Raw genomic sequence first — 20,484 nt, forward strand, 5'->3', positions numbered from 1 at the left:
CAGTATATGCGCTTTAATTATTTACATGCGTGTAGGTCAAGTACGTGCGTCTTACAGCAGCTCCGGTCACAGTAGCTCCACAGAAACTGTTATCATTTACATGTGTGTCTCAAACTCCATCTCTGCATGTTGTTGTGAGTTTGCGTTTATTATAACATACATCTGGGAACGCAACGTGCGCCATTTCATCAGATTTGTAAGGTAAATCATTTATAAATCTAATTTACACAAACAGGAGAATACATCGCGATTTCAAAATAAAAGCTCAAACCCTCACTTTTACACGTTTTGATGTCCACATATTCATTTAATTACAGTAGCTATAGCATTTGTGTCCTAAAGAAATGGCCAAATATTAAAGATTAAGTGGACAATATTAAACAGTAATGTGTAAAAATTATCATTAGGCCGTCGGCGCCCCTGCAGGCCTTTTTTGTTATGCGTAATCTACATTAGCTCTATGGTTTATAATATATTATGTTTTAACAGTTTTGTTCAATAAAACCATATGATTTCTTGCTTTTGATACTTTATTTGAACGAATTATTATTGCATCATTGCTATTATATATGTATTAAGTAATTTTAAAAGCTATTGTTCACATACACCTATTTTTATTACCACAAAAAAATGTAAAAATATATATAATTATATGAAAGCCCTATGAAATCCGTTTTATTTCCAAATTATTTTTTTTTCCATTTTCATTTGTCTATACTCTGTTTTAATGGTTAAATTAAATTGTATTAATCAAAAAGCCTGTCTAATTAATTGAGCTTTATCTGTACCAAATTCTTTTTTCCATTATTTTCTGGATTCCATTTTAATGGTTCCATTACATTTTAATAAAAGCATCTCCAATTAATACTCCAATTTTTTTGGAGAAATACTGCACATTTTAATTTTTCTGGTAAATAATATTTCTGGTAAATACTACAAAAAAAGTGTTTTTTGATTATAATTTTATTATTAGTAGACTAGAACACGTGGACATGCTGTCATTCTTACACTATAATACTGAACTTTGATTTCAGTGATTTGGACTATAAGATGGACACTTGCTTCTTGCACTCTATGTTGCACTTTACTTTTGCTTTAAAAAAGGATTTCATAGAAATGTGAATTTCATTTGGTTTAATAAAATATTCTTTAGTAAAATAGTTGATTTTTTGTGGGAAATTAATAGTTTCGATTAATCGATTAAACGGTAAATTAGTCGGTAGATTAATCGAAATAAATATAGTCGTTAGTGGCAGCCCGAATAGTGATATAAATGAGCTGATCTACAAGATGAAAAGTCCATTCTACAAAAAAAAAAAAAAAGTTAAATAGCTAACATCAGTCATAATGCATACAAATACACCAAGTCATTATCAAGGTCAGCCAATACTCACGTTTGAGCGTAAACTCTACGAATTCTCAAAACAGGACTTAAAATGTGTAGGCAGGTAGCATTAGTTCAACAGAGGTTCCCTCTACCAAACTAACTTGCTGGTCGGTGACCAGGCTTATATCCGGTAACCACTATACACTAGCGCCCTCAAGCGGCTCCTAGAGGTATTACTCTTGAACCAGATACCGGTTTATAAGAAATAGCCAGTAAAAAATAAAATAAACAATCAGGTAACGTTTAGACCGTTAAGACAGTTGATAAATGGAAATGTGCATAACTGTAACGCAAGTTAAGCCAGGGAAAGCATCTCTCGACTGCATTAAGCTCTGTCAGCACCTAATGCAGTAAGCAGCAAGACCCTTAGAAGTTCAAGACAAATTGGGTCATGCCTTTTTCTCAATGCAGTGTGCTCTGTGGCCTTAGCCATGTCTAAACATGTCTTTTTTTTTAAATGTTTGTCACTGACATTACTGAGAGAGATTCTTCATGGCACAGGGCAAACATTCACCTAATCTACAGCCCACAGCCATATCACCCTGTAGCCCAAGACTGGTTGCCCACTGAAGCTAAGCAGGGTTGAGCCTGGTCAGTACCTGGATGGGAGACCTCCTGGGAAAACTAGGTTGCTGTTGGAAGAGGTGTTAGTGAGGCCAGCAGGGGGTGCTCACCCTGCGGTCTGTGTGGGTCCTAACACCCCAGTATAGTGATGGGGACACTATACTGTCAAAAAGCACAGTCTATCGGATGAGACGTTAAACCGAGGTCCTGACTCTCTGTGGTCATTAAAAATCCCAGGATGTCTTTCGAAAAGAGTAGAGGTGTGACCTCGGCATCCTGGCCAAATTTCCCCATTGGTCTCTGACCATCATGGCCTCCTAATCATCCCCTTACATTGATTGGCTTCATTACTCTGTCTCCTCTCCACCAGTAAGCTGGTGTGTGGTGGGCGTTCTGGCGCACTATGGCTGCCGTCGCATCATCCAGGTGGATGCTGCACACTGGTGGTGGACGAGGAGACATCCCCCTCACAATGTAGAGCGCTTTGAGTGCTTAGAAAAGCAGAAAAAAGCTATATAAATGTAATGAATTATTATTATTATTATTATTATTACAGCAAAATTATTACCTGCCAGCTTGTGATCCCATGAAATTTCCTGGCCAAATAGAACAAAACATTTCCACTGCACACATAAACACCATGTTCTTCATGTTCTCTTCTGACCACTGACAACAGCTATACTCACTTTGTGAAGTGCTAAAAGAAATTTGACTGGTGCAGAATCTTACCCCCCTTAGAGCAGTCCAATTTACTCTTTAGGCGCCAGGTTTTTTTGGAAAAATTTTGATTTTGACTTCAAGTTTTCAAAAGCTTGTGGCTTTAAAGGGCTTAAAGATAGAGATCTACTGTAAATTAACGCTAGTTTTGTTTACTGTGTGGAGACGTGCTGATATCGCGTTTGGTCTCATTCTGTATCGCGTGTCTTGTCAGTGTCAGCGCTTGCTTGGCCATTTGTTGTGAAAAAAATAAGTAAAGTGTGTTCAAGCGCCAGCAGAAAACAGTGTAATGTTAAAGAAATACTCTTTGAGAGAAGCAGTCTTTATCAGCGGAAGTTAAAAGCAGCTCATAAGTGTATTTAATTGTCTCAGTGTTTAGCGCAGTTGTCGTTGCTAGGAAACGCTTGTTTTGTTTACTGTGTGGAGACGTGCTGATATCGCGTTTGGTCTCGTTCTGTATCGCGTATCTTGTCAGTGTCGGCGCTTGCTTGGCCATTTGTTGTGAAATAAGGAAAGTGTGTCCAGCTAAATTCAATTAGTATTCTGTTAGATGGGTATAAAAAAAAAAGCTTAGTTTACCGCGGCAGCCGTCGCGTGAAGGCCTTCTCGTGTGAAGACCGAAGCGTGTAAAGACCATCGACTCTACTGTGCGACTCCACTATGCAGGGACACCGTCAAAGGATATAAGTATCTCTTTTTATTTATTTATCTCTTTACTTGTTTCACTTCTGTTTCAGTTTTTACAACCATTTCTTCTTACTATGTGTAAGTTGTGGGTTTTTTAGCATGTTTGGCAGTGTTATTTTTAAGGATTACTGAAACTACTGTCGTTTGATTTGTATTTATTTTAATTTTAGTTAAATTATGTCTGAATTTATTATGTCTGCATAGGTCTTGTATTAAGTTTTAGTTTTATTTAACTTGAGTCATTTTAATACTTCAACAAACTACTATATATATATATATATATATATATATATATATATATATATATATATATATATATATATATATATATATATATATATATATGTAAAGAACATTTAGTTCTTTAATATTTTGAATTGTTTTTAGCTTTATTCTTTGTTTTTAATTTAAATGTTACGTTTTGAAATTTTGTTGTATGCATTTGTCATTTTTATTTAATTTCTTTATTTTTAAAATGTGTATAGGTATTATTTATAAAGTTTCAGCCTTTAGTTTTGGATCTGTTTTTAGTGGTTGTAACACTACAATTGGTTGCTTCTGTTGTCCTCATTTGTAAGTCGCTTTCGATAAAAGCGTCTGCTAAATGACTAAAATAATAATAATAATAATAATAATAATAATAAATTAGAAAAATGTTGGGCATGACCGAAAGTTTATGTGGGGTGTATATACTGTCTACTAGGGCTGAACGATATATCGTTATCGTATCTATATCTAGATATGAACTTTCAAGATATTACTATCGAAAAAAGCAACGATATAGACGATATAGATTTCCCCTCTCCGCGCTCGCCCCGCCCTGCATACAACTCTGGCAGTCACACAACGAACATCAGTTTTACGAGTGCCCTTGAATGCACCGCTAAAGACAGCGCGCACACACTACAGAGACAGCGGAGAAATTAAAAAGAAAGAAAATGAGTGCGGGAGATAATGCGGCCGGTGGTAGTGCAGAATCTGACTTGGTGCCAAAACATAAATCATCTTCCATTATTTGGAGGTATTTTGGATTCAGAAAAGACGATGTAAACCAGAGTGACGTGTTGTGCAGGTCGTGCTTAACAAAAATTGCGACTAAGCAAGGTAGCACAACAAACATGTTTCACCACCTGAAACAACACCATCGCGTGCTGCATGAAGAGTGCATGACAATGAGAGAAACACCGGGGACTTCTCAGTCATCCCAAAATAAGCCAAAGCAAAGTTTGATTGCTGACGCATTCAGTAGCGTTACGCCGTACGAGTCGACGTCCACCAGACACAAAGAAATTACAGACGCTATAACATACCACATTGCAAAAGACATGGTACCTGTGTACACAGTCTCAAAAGAAGGCTTTAAAAAAAATGGTTCGGACGCTGGACAAGCGTTATAAAATACCATCCCGAACACATTTTAATCAAGTGGCCATTCCGAAACTTTATAATGAGTGTAAAATGAGTGTTGAATCCGAGCTCCGTGAAATCGATCATTTCGCCACAACCACGGACCTGTGGACGAGCCGGACAACTGAACCATACATAAGTTTAACAGTCCATTTTATCACAACAAACTTCGAACTCAAGACCCGCTGTCTGCAGACATCATTCTTCCCCGCGGAGCATACCGGGGATAATATAGCGGAGGAGATGAGAGGTGCGTTAGCAGACTGGAACTTGAAGGAGGACCAACAAGTTTGCGTGACAACTGATAATGCGTCGAACATGATAAAGGCTATGGAGGTGAATGGCTGGACGCGCCTTCAGTGCTTCGGACACAGGCTACACCTGGCAATAGGTACGTTATGTTTATTTTTAATAACTTTGAGACAGAGAGAGAGAGGTCTGTCTGTCTGTGTGAGTGAGTGAGAGAGAGAGAGAAAAAACAATCTGCATTATTATGTGGTTATTTAGCTGTTGTAATATAATCATGAATTATTTTTGTACATCTATTTTTCCAAGAAAACGCAGTGAAAGGTGACAGCCGGATCAGCCGTGCAACAGGTGTCTGCAAAAAGTTGGTGTGCCACTTCTCACATAGCTGGAAAAAGAGAGTGGCACTTGAGCAAGCCCAGAAGCGCCTCAACCTTCCAGTCCACGAACTCATCACTGAGTGTCAAACTAGATGGGGGTCTAGGGTGCTCATGATTAACAGGATTCTGGAGCAGCAGAAAGCACTCCACGAGGTCCTCTCAGAGGACAGAAACACCCGGCACCTAATTCTTGGATATCAAGATCTGGATGTGCTGGAGTCAGTCAGCAAGGCACTGGGACCACTGCTTGAATTCACGGATGCTCTGTCAGGGGAGGATTACATTAGTGTTTCACACATCAAACCAGTACTCAGCCTGTTTAACACAACCATCTTGGCACCAGAGGAGGGTGATACAGACATGACCAAGTCCTTAAAAAAGAAAATTTTGGAGTACTTGAACAGCAAGTATGAAGAGAGAGTTACACAAGAGCTCTTGGATGTGGCATCCTTCTTAGATCCAAGATACAAGACACAATACATCAGTGTCAACGACGTCCCCATCATCAAAGCCAGACTGGTGTCAGAGATGAAGATGATGGAACACAAGGTAAAAATAATGGTTAGAATGGAGTAAATGAGAAGAGTTCCTTCCATTTAAATGCATTATCTTACATTTTAGTAAATATTTAAGTTTAAATTTAGCTGAATTGTGTTGTTCATACAGTAATGATCATTCATATATAAAACTAATTAAATTCTTTTTTCTTGTTTGTTCTTTTGTTTTTACTATTTTCTAGCATTCTGTTGAGTGCAGAGAGACCAGAGTGGAAGAAGTTTCAACCCCACCCACCAAAAAGGCTAAGAAGTCGTTGGGAAGTTTCTTCAAAAGATCCACCGCAAGTGCAACAGTACCAATCGATCCCACTGCTGCCATAGAAGCTGAGCTGAGTGCCTACATCCAGTCCCCCACAATTGACAACGACCCCCTTCTGTGGTGGAGATTAACTCACAAAGTCAACTTTCCCCGGCTCAGCAACATGGCAAGAAAATACTTGTGCATGCAGGCCACCAGCTCTCCCTCAGAGAGAATTTTTAGTGCATCAGGCAACATTGTGAGTTGTCAGAGGTCCTGTCTGAAGCCAGACATGGTTAACAAGCTAGTGTTCCTGGCAAAGAATCTGTAGAAGTTGTGCATTTTTTTGTATTATGATGTTTTTATTTTTCTGAGAAATGCTTGGTTTTCACCAAACCCGTAGTCATATCGTATCGTATCGATATCGAGATATCTGGCATGAAAATCGAGATATGAAATTTTGTCCATATCGTTCAGCCCTAATATATACACACTCCTCTAATAGGTTGTTTGCAAACACGTGATTCTGATGATGCGCGAAATGCAGCTGGAGGGCAGGAAGTAATTTTTTCTTCATAGGAATCAGTAGCAGAAACTCAAGATGCCGGTGTTTTGCGTTATTTATGAATGCTCAAATCGGTGAAAAACGGAGAAAACAAGGAGATTTTATCGTGTACGAAAATGTTGTTCATAAGGAAGGAAAAGTTGCTTGTGTGTGCAAATGGTTAATATAAGATATAATAATTATTAATAAAGACATATATAAATAGATACAAGGTGACCCAGTCCGAATTCAATGCTAAACTAAAACGTAGACACAATGTAAATAAGATTTTATTTGCAGTTCAGAGAGTTTAACTGATTATAAGGAACCGTGAGATTGCGATAAACGGCATTAGTGATTACATGGAAGCGCTATTTACTCATTTTCTAGGCTATAATCAAATCAGAATTTAAATAAGTTGTTTTACGTGCTGCGAACTGGACCCACGCCCACAAACCCTGTACATGCAGCAAAGTTTCAGGAGTGACATATATCCCATATCCCTCATATAAATATGGGATTCACTTTTGAAACAGCTTGTTTGCAGTCAGGGTAAGTTGCTTAGCCTATATCCAATGACATGCAAGTGGTTATAACACCTAAACCAGTACAGTACGGACTTCTACGGAGAGCTCATCCGTTCTCTTTTTTTTTCAGTCACTCCTGACACTTTGCTGCATACAGGGTTTGTGTAGGTTGGTCCTAGCAGCACGTAAAGCAAAACTTATTCAAATTCTGAATTGTTTACAGCCTAGACAGCGAGTAAATAGTGCTTCTATATAATCACTAAAAAGCTGGCTCACTTCAATTTATTGCAATCTCACAATGTTCCGTTATAATCGATGAAGCTCTCTGAACTGCAAATAATATCTTATTTACATCGTGTCTACATGTGGCGTTTAGCATTGAGTGACTTCTGACTGTCTCACGCTGAATGCTTGAGGTGGCAGCCTTGGATTATCTATTTATATCTGTATTAATATCTTAATATTATATCTTGTATTAACAATTTGCACACACGAGTCACACAATCACAATCACTTTTCGGAGCTCTGCTATCGATTGCTTCAGTCTGTTCCTGTCTGTTGTGCTACTGAGAAGTTTGCGTTTGTAGCGCCGCTTTATTGAATCTTTACCTTACTTTCATGATAATAATCTAGATTTGCTCTGTTTGACAGAAACCTGGCTAAAACCTGATGAATACACTACTTTAAATGAGACCACCCCCCAAGATTACTGCTATAAAAATGAGCCACGTCCAAAAGGTAAAGGGGGAGGTGTTGCTACAATTTATAGCAATATTCTCAGTATTTCTCGGAGGGCAGGCTAGGTCCCATGGCATGAAAATTTCACTTTGAGGATTTTTTAAAATTAATAGGAGTTTCCCTAGCCTGCCTATGGTCCACCAGTGGCTAGAAATGCCGATGGGTGTAAACCGAGCCCTGGGTATCCTGCCTTGCCTTTGAGAAAATGAAAGCTCAGATGGCCCAATCTGGAATCTTCCCTTTATGTCGTCATACGGGGAAAGGTTACCTCCCCTTTCTCTGCTTTGCCCGCCCATGAGAAAATGAGCTACGACCGTGCGAGGCGAGCGCAATTATTTTTTTTTTCCTCAAGAGACATCATGGCTTGCAAACGAGCGAAGCATTGTTTTTTGGCACTTCAGATCTTTTCTACTCTATGAACTGTCACATACTGTAATACAACTGAATGCCCAATAAAACTGTTCACATTTACATATTTTCTGTTGTCATACATAAAACAAGTATAAATAGTAAACACGACCCATTAATAATACATGTTAACCCTGAATCACTCTCACTATACTCCTTAAATCCTGATTTATAAATCGCAACATCGTTTGATGAAATCAATATACATTTAACTTACACTAAAAAGCGACTATATGCAGTGGTTTTGGCTATATTACTGTTTTGCGTCCGAGTTATAAACTATGCGCATATTAACAGACAAATTATGTTCATATTTAAAAGTCCAAACAGTCAGTAAGCGGCAGATGCTTGGAAACGCTGTTTTGGAAATGATTTATTGACGATTTTGCTGCGTTACGGCTCGCTGCTCAGAACAGACGCCGAGAGAAGCGACACTGCGCCGGGAGAGTCAGACCTCGGCGCTCGCGGGGCAGTACTGGAGACATCTTCCAACTGAATGATAGCTAAGGTTTTTTTAATCAGATTCTGGGTCGAACTGAAAAGTTTGAACGACTGCGTGTCTACGAGCCATTGTGATACATCCACTGTCAACATTAACGCATGGTACCGTGGCCGCAAGCTGGTTAAGGCCACACACCCACCCTCCACCTCTCTCCTCCTCATTAGCATTTAAAGCTACAGACACAGGAATGGCACGTCCTAAGGAAAGCTCATTGTGGGACTGGCTCGTAGTGGCTGAAATTCTGCGCCAAGGCTGAATTTCGGGAACGAGACTTCAGATACAGTACTAGGGACCACTTAGGCCTATATAAAAGCACCCAAAAAACAGCATGTCATGGAACCTTTAAGTATAACTCGTTTGAAGTTATGGTGCTGCGTATAACATTATCTAGAGAAACACGTGTTAGTGATACATCCCCTGTGATGTTTGTACTTGCTACTGTATACAGGCCACCAGGGCACCACACAGACTTTATTAAAGAATTTGCTGATTTTCTATCCGAGTTAGTACTGGCTGCAGATAAAGTCTTAATTGTTGGTGATTTTAAGATCCATGTCGATAATGAAAAAGATGCATTAGGATCAGCATTCATAGACATTCTGAACTCTATTGGGGTTAGACAACACGTTTCCGGACCTACTCATTGTCAAAATCATACTCTAGATTTAATACTGTCACATGGAATTAATGTTAGTGGTGTTGAAATTCTGCAGCAAAGCGAAGATATCTCAGATCATTATCTAGTCTTGTGTAAACTCCATATAGCTAAAACGGTCAATTCTACTCCTTGTTACAAGTATGGTAGAACCATCACTTCTACCACAAAAGACTGCTTTGTAAGTAATCTTCCTGATTTATCTCAATTCCTCAGCATATCCAACAGCGCAGAACAACTTGATGATGTAACAGAAACTATGGACTCTCTCTTTTCTAAAACTTTAAACTCTAAAACTAAGCTCAGAATCGATTTGAGAGAGAATCACAATCGATGCATTCAGAAAATCTCAGAATCAATGCAGAATAATTTCTCGATTCGCCATGCATCAATTTGTTTTCCCAGCCTTAATTTTTACTCCTTTCAAAACTGCTTGATAAACAAAACAATGGTTTATTTTCCATTGTAGCCTACTTTTTTTACTTTTTGTATATTGAAACTGCATGCTTTCAGCATATGCAAATGATCAGCGTAAACGTGAGGCTAAGTAATTGATTACGGAATACAAGTTTTTGGGTAACATATGATTTTTATGTTACAAAAAGAACTCTACTTACGTGCTTGGCTCTCTGCACTTCCACTTGTTATCATGATGATCATAGATGAAGAGAACAGGCACAAAACACTCCATTGAGAATCTGCTGTTGTCCAACTAATGGTGACAAAACAATGTAGTTTTACTGTGTGGCTATGACACGTTTGGGATAGGGCTGTAATATTGCTAATTTACAAAACGAATGCAGTATGTAAATTACCATGATCATTGCAGCCTCACTGAAGTTTTCTGAGATTCTGGCAGCAACCTTCTCAGCTACCTGGTCTGGTCTGAAAAGTTGGAAAGATCACAACATTCCATATACTCCACATACATACCACGCAAAGCACATGAAGAAGCCCAAATTTTACCTGGCTTCCTTTATACGCTCATTTGCTTGATAATAGCCAGCAATGACATACTTGTTCGCTTTGCACCATGTATCAATCTGAGGAAAGACAGACAGATCTATAAGTGCAACAAAGTATTGGGTTAATCTGACTTACAGTATACATAGGGATAGTCCTCTAGCCCTGCTAGAAAGTTCAGTGGTTTATGCTGAATTAGCTGATGGACTGGCATGACTATGGCTATGTCCCAGTAAAACTTCAAGGTAGGATCATGATAGTTTTGCCAGTTAAGATGGTGGGGACACAACATTTGCTTGTGACAAGCTATTTTGTCCAAGGTAGTGATCTGAAAGTTGCAGGCTACAATCCCTCAAACAGTGAACCATGATAAATCACCAACCATTGTGGCCTTGGCCAAGACACTGGAATAATGGAACAAATCTGACCCTGAATCTGCACCAAAGTGAAAGAGAACAATAGTAACTTTACCAGTCTCCACAAGAAAATGTTATTTTCAAATCTCTACTTTGTAAGAACAAACTTTAAACAAATTTTAAATAATCTAACAAGCATGTACATTGAGATTGACATACGTTTGGAAATTGACATATATAAAAGTACTTTTGTTTTTCATTTATTACTGCTAAATTTACATGCGTGTGTAATATTGTATTGAATATGATGGAACATATGAAGAGTTTAATTGCAAAAACAAAAATTTTCAAAAAACATGTTTTTTATTATGTTTTTATTGGGTTAGTTAGCTGTTTTTTTACCCTAGTCAAAATAACCCAACTGCAGTTTGATTGAGATTAATTGGAATGCAAAGAAAAAACATGATTTCTGATAATTGTTAAAAACAGAGTTATGCGTTTTTGCAAATTAACTCTTCATATATGGGCCTAGGCCTAAAGCTCGATCCCCTGCCACCTCACAGGTTTCATAACCCTCAATATCATCACAAATTAATAATTCCAACCTAAAACTAAGCATATCGAGGAATGAGAACCAGAAAGGCATTAGTGATATTTCACCAACTTTACAGGAGAGCCGAAACAAACATTTTAGAATCAAAATCACCTTTATTGCTAGGTATGTTTACACACACAAGGAATTCTGAAGGAAGCTACTGCAGTTCAACAGAATGACAGTGACAGAACAAAAAACATAAGAAAAAGAAGAATTAAAAAGAACAAGTAAATAAGGAATAACAATATACAAATTGACAATTGTATGTACAGGTATATTATGTGCAATTGAAATGTAGTCCAAGTATGCGTGTTAGATAAATAAGTGTATAAGTGTATAAATGGTGTCTATCATAATTATTGTCAAGTGTTCATGAGACGGATTGCCTGAGGGAAGAAACTGTTTCTGTTTCTGGTCGTTCTGGTGCTCAGAGCTCTGTAGCGTCGACCAGATGGCAACAGTTCAAAGAGGGAGTGTGCTGGATGTGAGGGGTCTAGAGTGATTTTGCCAGCCCTTTTGCTCACTCTGGATAAGTACAGTTGTTGGAGAGTGGGAAGGGTTGTACCAATGATTCGCTCAGCAGTCCGGATTACCCTCCGTAGTCTTCTGAGGTCAGATTTGGTAGCTGAGTTGAACCGTTTCAGCAGCTCCTGTGGCAGGTTGAACTTCCTCAGCTGGCGAAGGAAGTACAACCTCTGCTGGGTCTTTTTCACAATGTCTATGTGATTGTCCCACTTCAGGTCCTGGGAGATGGTGGTGCCCAGGAACCTGAATGACTCCACTGCAGTCACAGTGCTGTTCATGATGGTGAGTGGGGGGAGAGCAGGGGGGTTTCTCCTGAAGTCCACGATCATCTCCACTGTTTTGAGCGTGTTGAGCTCTAGGTTTTTAAGACTGCACCAGACAGCCAACTCCTTAATCTCCTGTCTGTAAGCAGACTCGTCACTGTCCTGGATGAGGCCGATCAGCGTGGTGTTGTCTGCAAACTTCAGGAGCTTGACAGAGGGGTCTTTAGATGTGCAGTCGTTGGTGTAGAGGGAGAAGAGCAGTGGGGAGAGAACACAGCCCTGAGGAGCTCCAAGTACTGATGGTGCGGGTGTTGGATGTGTATTTTCCCAGCCTCACTAGCTGCTGCCTGTCTGTAAGGAAGCTGTTGATCCACTTGACAGACGGAGGCGGGAACGGAGAGCTGAGTTAGTTTGTGTAGGAGGCAGTTTGGAATGATAGTGTTAAAGGCCGAGCTGAAGTCCACAAACAGGATCCTCACATAAGCCCCTGGTCTGTCTAGATTTTGCAGAACATAATGCAGTCCCCATGTTGACTGCATCGTCCACAGACCTGTTTGCTCTGTAGGCAAACTGAAGAGGATCCAGCGAGGGTCCAGTGATGTCCTTCAGGTGGGCCAGCACCAGTTTTTCAAATGACTTCATGACCACAGATGTTAGAGCCACAGGTCTGTAGTCATTTAGTCCTGTAATTTTGGATTTCTTTGGGATGGGGATGATAGTGGAGCTTTTGAAGCATGAAGGGACTTCACACAGCTCCAGTGATCTGTTGAAGATCTTTGTGAAGATGGGGGCCAGCTGGGCAGCACAGGATTTCAGACAGGCTGGTGACACACCGTATAGGCCTGGTGCTTTTTTCCTTTTCTGCTTCCGGAAGACCTGGCACACCTCGCCTTCGCTGATCTGAATTGTAGGTGTGGGGAAGAGGGGGGTTGCTGGAGATGTTAAAGGTTGTGTGGAGAGGTGTCCAGAGCGGGTGTGGGGTGATTTTTCAAATCTGCAGTAGAACTCATTCAGATTGTCTGCCCGTTGTTGATTCTCCACAGTGCTGGGGGATGGTGTCTTGTAGTTGGTCATCTCTTTCAGACCTTTCCACACTGATGCTGAGTCACTGGAAGAGAATTGGATCCTTAGCTTATCAGAATAATTCCTCTTTGCTACTCTGGAGGCATATTACAGAAAGATCCTAACTTTAAAATCTTATCTTATTTGTTTGGTAAGCATGGTAATTTCAGTTAGGACCACATTTAGGACAAAAGCTATTACAGAACAGCATTTCCTAAGTGCGTTATCCTATCTTAACTACAGACAGGAAAGGGGTATTACAGAAATCTCCTAACTTGACAAAAAAAAAAAAAAAAAAAAACTGTCTTAACTTTAGGACAACCCCACAGCTGTCCTAACTTCAAAATTATTTGAAAGCTAACGGAAAAAAATGCTTACAACTGTGCTGTCTGACAATGGTATAACACTTATTAATAGTTGAAAATGAAGAACGAAGATGTTTAATGGTAGAAAGACTCTTGGAGGACCCTGAAGATGTGTTATATTTTGATGAAAAAAACACTTAAGTAATTACAGACTGCCACACAACATATTACAGTTAGTGTTGACAACAAAAGTGTCACGGAGCATTACTGGTTGTAGTGCAAGTGACTAATGCCTTACATTTTTTGGCAAAAGGCGATTTTCAAAGTGAAGTAGCTTTTGTTTACCTCATCAGCAGTGTTGGTTGCTTGGTAACAGACCTGGGGGCTGTTCCATAAACCAAGATTAGAGTATAAGCCAGTCTTATTTCGGTTAGTCAGGCTTATTTTTGGTAGATTCGGTTTCATAAATCAAACTTAAAAAAGTTCAAACTCAGTTACCCCGGCAACTTATGCTGGCAAACTAACCTGGTCCGGAGCAGGCTAACTGTCAGGCTAAGCTGAGCTCCTCTAACACCGACCAATAGGAACGCATCGATATTACCACTGACTCTCTCACATACAGTCAGTTTAATTTATTATCGGTCCAAAAATAAAAGTGTACAGAAAATACACCTTAAATAATCAAATAAATAAAAAATAGGCTACAACCAACTGTATTTAATGTATTGTGCCCAAAATGTAGGCGAATGACATTTTAACATAGTTGCTACTTGTGCATGCAGTTGATCAGAAGTTTCTAGCCATGCAACCCTTCTCTCTGAATTTATGACAGCTGTACCTTTTATGGTTATTAGAACATTAAAACATTACAATCTAAAATGGCTCTTTAAAGCATTAAAGCATAAAAACACAATCAAAAGTTAAAATCACTGAATTAAAAATGTAAATTTATAATAGAAATCAGAGTACATTTTAACTGATAAGAGGAACACACATTTAACTCATTTGAGCTAGTGATTAACAGTTGCTGCTATCATAAAAATACACTTATATGTAGTAAAATTCTATGTGTCACATTTAATGTCCAACAAGAAATATTTTAGCAGAATGTATATTTTATTCAGAATTCTTGCGCTAGTATTCTATTCTGCTCTGTCTGTGTAGCGCGCATGCGCGCCGCAGCGCTCGTTCTCTCGCATAAGCCTCGCCCACTCCTGACAGCTAAATGGATATATTTGCATGGCTTTCTGACATTTACAGATGTAAAAAATATACCTGTGACGTATCAGTTATGCACTGAGGAAAACACAATGTTTCAAATGCGTTAAACAGCACAAATATTCGCTGTTTGCTATGGTGGATCGATTTGATCCATGATCGACATTAAGGGCTGCTTCAGAATAAGCGTGTGCGTCACATTATCCTGACTCACTGAACCTGGATAGCATTAGTCAGATTGCGTGAACTTGAATTGTCGTTTATGGAACCGCTTTAGTCCCGATTGATTTGTTAGGTTATTTCAAGTCAGGTTTTGGACTTTAATCCCCGCTTTTCTTAGCGTCTTTTATGGAACAGCCCCCTGATAGTGGATTGTCAAGCTTGATTATGCCATTTAAGATTTCCTAACTAGAGATAAGATACTCCCCTGGTTTCACAGATAAGGCCTAGTCCTAGACTAAAATATAAGTCTGAGCTGTTTCAACTGAAATAAACTTGCACTGACTGATCTTAAAATATATCAGTGCCTTTGTTTTGTCTCAAAATGCACCCTAGTAATGTTTTTTTCTAAGGCATGTTTATAAAAATTACTTAAATGTCCTAATTGAACTATGGCCTAATCCTGGTTTAGTCTAAACCCTGTCTGTGAAACCGGGCCACTATTTTGTAAGATAGGCTAAGAATCCCAAATCAAGTTAAGATTTGCTTCTGTAATACGAATTTGCGAAAAATCCTAATTTAACATATCATATCTTAAATTAAGACCTAAGATAAGAAACTTTCTGTAATACGCCCCCTGATCTCCTTTTCCAGTGTGTATTTGGCCTGTTTATACAAGACTTTATCCCCCTTCCTGTAAGCATCTTCTTTGGCCTGACGGAGCTGTCTGAGTTTTGCAGTGAACCATGGTTTGTCATTGTTGTAGGTTAAATGAGTCCTGGTAGGAATGCACATATCCTCACAGAAACTGATATATGAAGTAACAGTCTCTGTAAGCTCGTCCAGATGGTTTGCAGCAGCCTCAAAAACATTCCAGTCAGTAAGGTCGAGACAGGATTGTAAAACCCGCTCTGTCTCGTTGGTCCATCTCTTTACAGTCTTTACAACAGGTTTAGCAGATTTCAGTTTCTACCTGTAGTTTGGTATAAGATGAATATATAGTTTATGTTTGGAAAATGGCAGTTTTTTTTTAATATCTCACTTAGCATCAGTCAATCAAATATTATATGATATTATGATAATTTAGCATTAAATGACAGAACTTTAGTAATTAGAATAACCATGCATGAATGCATGTGTCATGTTGACTGAACTTAGGTCTGGTGGTGGTGCTTAAGATATTGTTTGTCATTTAGTGTTTCTATAAAAAAAGGGGGGGGGGGGATAATACTGATAAGATAAAACTACTACGAATTCTACTACTAATAAGAACAATATAAAACGCACTAAGGATTATTGAGCTGCTGGGTTCATGAATATTAATCAGGTTGTCTGCGTTCGCTCTGATTCGCTGAAATCAAAACAGGAGGATAATAGGTAAGCGCCAGCCAATGAGATTGCCGTTTGCGCATTAGTCCCGCCCACTACCGAAAAATCCGGCAGTTCTTTAAAGCTGAAGAATTCCAAAGGAACTCCGTTATTTTGACAGGAAAATACAACAAAGGATATAATTTACATGTAGCACGTCAATTCTGAATTATATGTAAAACCGCAAATTGCAGACTTGGCAACATAGCGTGCCAACTTGATGCTTCCTCTGAAGACTGCTTAGATGTGTTCGACTTGAAGCAGCGCAGTTAGACCGATTGCTGTGTGTCATCAAATACTGCGAGAGCTATAAGAGAGCAGGCGTCTCCTTAACCTTTCTCTCGCCGTACATTGATGTCATACACCGATCGATCTTCAAGTCGAACACACCTCTTTACTCTCGCGTGTCACGTGACAGAGTGTAAGCGTTTTTTCATATCACGATATTATCGCAAATGCAATTAATCGCTCAGCCCTAATCTGTACACCACCTCTCATCGATGTAAAAGCACGTCCCGCCAGCACGCGATTTCCCCGCTGTCTGGAATGGCGCCGTTTAGCCAGGTTTCCGTGAAACACAGAGCAGCAGAGTTTGAAAAATCCTTGTTTAACCGGCAAAGCAGAAGGAGTTTGTCTGTTTTGTTGATGGATGCTAGGCAGTGCTGTCCAGAATCCACGCTGTCTGAGCTTCACGAGCGTGCCAGCTCGCTTCCCCCGTCTGCGCGTCCTGAAGCGTCTAAACAGCACCGCTGCTCCGCCGACTACAATGTCCAGCAAAACATCCGAATAGATGAAAACCGGGTGAAAAATTGGGTGGTGTGTACTTCCGAATGTCCAGCAATTCGTCTCTGGTGAAACTGATTGCAGGGATATGGCTAAAGACAGGACAAACTAACAACAACAAAAACAACTGCGGACGACGCCACGAAGGCTGCCATCAGTGGCGCCATCTTCACACGTCTTCTACCATAGTTTAAACATAGTTTGATCTGATTTCAATTGTTTATAACAGAAATTTGTACACTCATGGATGACAGTACTTTTGCTAGTAGAAAGAGCTCATTAAGAGCTTTCATTTGATATACATCTCCATTTCACCAAAAATGTCACTTTTACGCCCTTCTCACCCCTCGAAATCCAACTTTACCAGTGTACTGCGACATACTATAGTACAATATATTTGTAGTAAAACTATGGTATCAGAACCATGTTTTTTTTAAAGGCAGCGGCTATTTGTGCAAATAGCATATTTTCTTAGCGATAGATGCCATTTACACTTAAAATTGCAAGATTTTCTGCCATTTATACTACTTATTGCAAATAGTGGCAATTATCTGCACCTCAGTATCGTAGTACATTATAAAACAGTATGCAGTAATAACATATTGAGTGTAAATTCTAAATTTAATTCAAATTATTAAATGGTTATGCCACCTTATTGGGACAATAAAGCCCTCCTTACACCTACCCTAACCCTAACCAATACTTTATTTTCAACTTTTTGAATATTGCCTTCATTTTTTTATTGAAAATGAATGCCTTTCCGATGCGATATGAGTAGGGTTGGGCATCGAGAACCGGTTCCAACTTGGAACCGTTAAAAAAATAACGATGCCATTGGAATTGTTTCTAAAATTTGTTTTCGATTCCGATCATCGGTTCCAAACGCGCAAGTTTTGGTTTCCATTGTGGCCACCGTATTTCCGGAAGTGCTTGCCGCGCGCTTGTTCAGTTGCAGCTATGGAGCACGGTAAGCGGCGCTCAAAAGTGTGGCTTTATTTCACACTAAAAAAGCCTGGGTCGGCACAGTGCAACACATGTGACAAAATGATATCTTGCACGGGAGGATGCACTACGAATATGACGAAACACCTACATGATGTACAAATTAAGGAGTGTAGCGTGTTTGACGTGCTGCGCAGGTCCACTGTCTCGTCCTCCTTGGGCAACCCTGCGCTAACCAACGTTAGTAACGTTACCTCGTCACAACAATCAGATAAGTGACAACAATAAAGCGCTTGACCAAATTTGGTGAACAACAACGTTACTGAAATATTTTTTTTTCCCTCGTAGATGAATGTAGCGTTATGCAAATTGCCCACGCTAGTAGCAGTCCTAATATTACTGCTGCTAATGCTAAACCGGTGGAGACTCGTTGTGAAACTCCATTGGCAGCAAAGCAGGGGAAAATGCCAGCGGAGAAAGTGGAAGAGTGCCACAGAAAAGTTACCGCATATGTGGTAATTTTCTCCTACATGGGCTGCAGCTCCTAAAACTAAAACTCATATTGAATCAAAATAAAATTATCCTCTGTGAAATCAAATGAGCCTGTGACATGTTTTGACTCCAGCCCACAAAGAATCGGAATTGAGAATCGAAAAGAACCGAAATCGAAAGGAAGAATCGGAATCGGAATCAGAATCGTTCAAATCAAAACGATGCCCAACCCTAGATATGAGATTTGAAAAGGAAGAAAAAAAGTTTGGCTAAAGACGGGTTCGAACTCGGGTCGATCGCGTCATAAAGCACACGCCTCACCATCTACATCACTGCAAATAATGTTGAACAAGCGTCTTTTTTCAGTCATATCCCAACTCTAAACTGCTAAATACGACTAATGATGCATGACTAAGATATTGTAGGGCAGGCTAAACATTAACAACACGATTTTCTATCAGGCTGCTTTGAAACTATGGGTAGATTATTGCACAATAAAACTGACTTGACTTGAAGTTAATGTTTTATTATTGAATTATTCAGACCGATCGGTGATCCCGTTTAACCCATTCACTGAAACAACAACTTATAGCTGTATCTACATTCACTTTTCTAGCCAGGGAAAACTCTGTTAAATCTTCCCGTTAGTTAGTATTTTGTGAACATGCTAACCCTAAAATTTACATATACAACTAAACTTATTAAAGAATCGCCTTACCAACGTGAGTGCCACCTCCAGCATGGGGGCTAACGCCAGAGCCCCATGGAACAGAGGTACACAATCCACGCACAACACGGAGTTTCTTGGGCTGTCCTTCTTTTTGTGTTTTTCAGCCACCAGCAGCCCGTTAACGGCGCGATGAGGGTATTTAGCAGCGTGTAGCAGCATCTTACAGTAGGCTTGAGTGGTCAGTTTTAAGGACATGTTTACAGATCTTACTGTGATAAAAAATAAAAAATATATATATATTCCTCAACGTACTTGAGAATGAATCAAAAGTGTAAACACTAAACTAGACCCTCGAACACGTTTTTCGTTCATTTTCTACACGTAAACCATCACCTTAATTCTGGATCTGATGCACAACTGACCCTGAACCGGCTGGTGTTTCTTCTTCTTCTTGCTTCTTCTTCTTCTTGTAGTTTCCGGCAGGCTAGACGCAGCTATGGCGTATTGCTGCCCTCCTCTGTTCTCTAATCGCTATTTACAACTTATTTAATACTGCTTGTCTATATTTTTTTATATACTCCAATATTTCGCAGATACTCCATCAGCTTTTTCAATTTGTTCCACCTATCCAAATTCAATAAAGAACATAAATTAAAAACAGTTTCTCCAGTAGCTCCCAGTTCCCTGAACAATTTCTTCCTTTGAGGAGAGTACCTCCTGCACTGCACTAATACATGCATCACCGTTTCCTTATCTCCACATTCACACTGTCCATCAGGATGTTTACCAATCAGAGCCAGCCCACTCCTCAGCCCACAATGTCCAAACCTCAATCTAGATAAGACTACTGCATCTCTTCTCTGGCATCTATAATTACATCTGTCTTTCTCTACCATTCTTTGTACTGAATAATAAGTTCTCCCTTTCCTTTCACAATCCCATGACCTTTGCCACATTTCTTTTACTGACCTATTTATTATTTCTGTGTAATCTGGTGATCCATATTGCAAATTTAGTTGAACCCTTTCCTCCAGCACTGCTTTCTTTGCCACCTCATCTGCTTCCTCATTACCCTCCACACCCATGTGCGCCGGAACCCACAAAAACCCCACCTCATACCCTGCTTTGTAAACTCTATACAACACCTGCAAAATTTCCACAAGTAAGTCCGGTCTTGACTTAGATTTCATATCTTTAATTGTACTTAGAGTTGCGGCTGAATCACT

The 20,484-nt window shown here is 39.5% G+C and overlaps 1 protein-coding gene across 4 annotated transcripts in view; it reads right to left on the reverse strand.

Annotated features, from left to right (window-relative positions):
* The window catches only part of LOC306888266 (ER membrane protein complex subunit 8-like), a 28,104-nt gene extending 8,375 nt beyond the window's left edge, over window positions 1–19,729 (reverse strand). For 2 of the 4 annotated variants that reach the window (XR_013785729.1, XM_079446459.1), the window contains exons 1-5: window positions 19,652–19,729; window positions 19,307–19,527; window positions 10,524–10,600; window positions 10,373–10,442; window positions 10,175–10,269 (exon numbers count right to left, since the gene is read on the reverse strand). Coding sequence is in view for 2 of the 4 variants with exons in the window: in XM_079446459.1 (XP_079302585.1) it covers window positions 10,175–10,269; window positions 10,373–10,442; window positions 10,524–10,600; window positions 19,307–19,513 (449 nt within the window). In the remaining 2 variants the exon portion in view is untranslated. Of the gene's footprint in view, window positions 1–10,174; window positions 10,270–10,372; window positions 10,443–10,523; window positions 10,601–19,306 lie in introns of all 4 variants that reach the window. The other 2 variants (XR_013785730.1, XM_079446458.1) reach the window with 1 other exon arrangement.
* Between the last annotated feature and the right edge of the window lie 755 nt (window positions 19,730–20,484).

The sequence above is a fragment of the Barbus barbus genome (assembly GCF_936440315.1).
Source record: "Barbus barbus genome assembly, chromosome: 22".
NCBI lineage: Eukaryota > Metazoa > Chordata > Actinopteri > Cypriniformes > Cyprinidae > Barbus > Barbus barbus.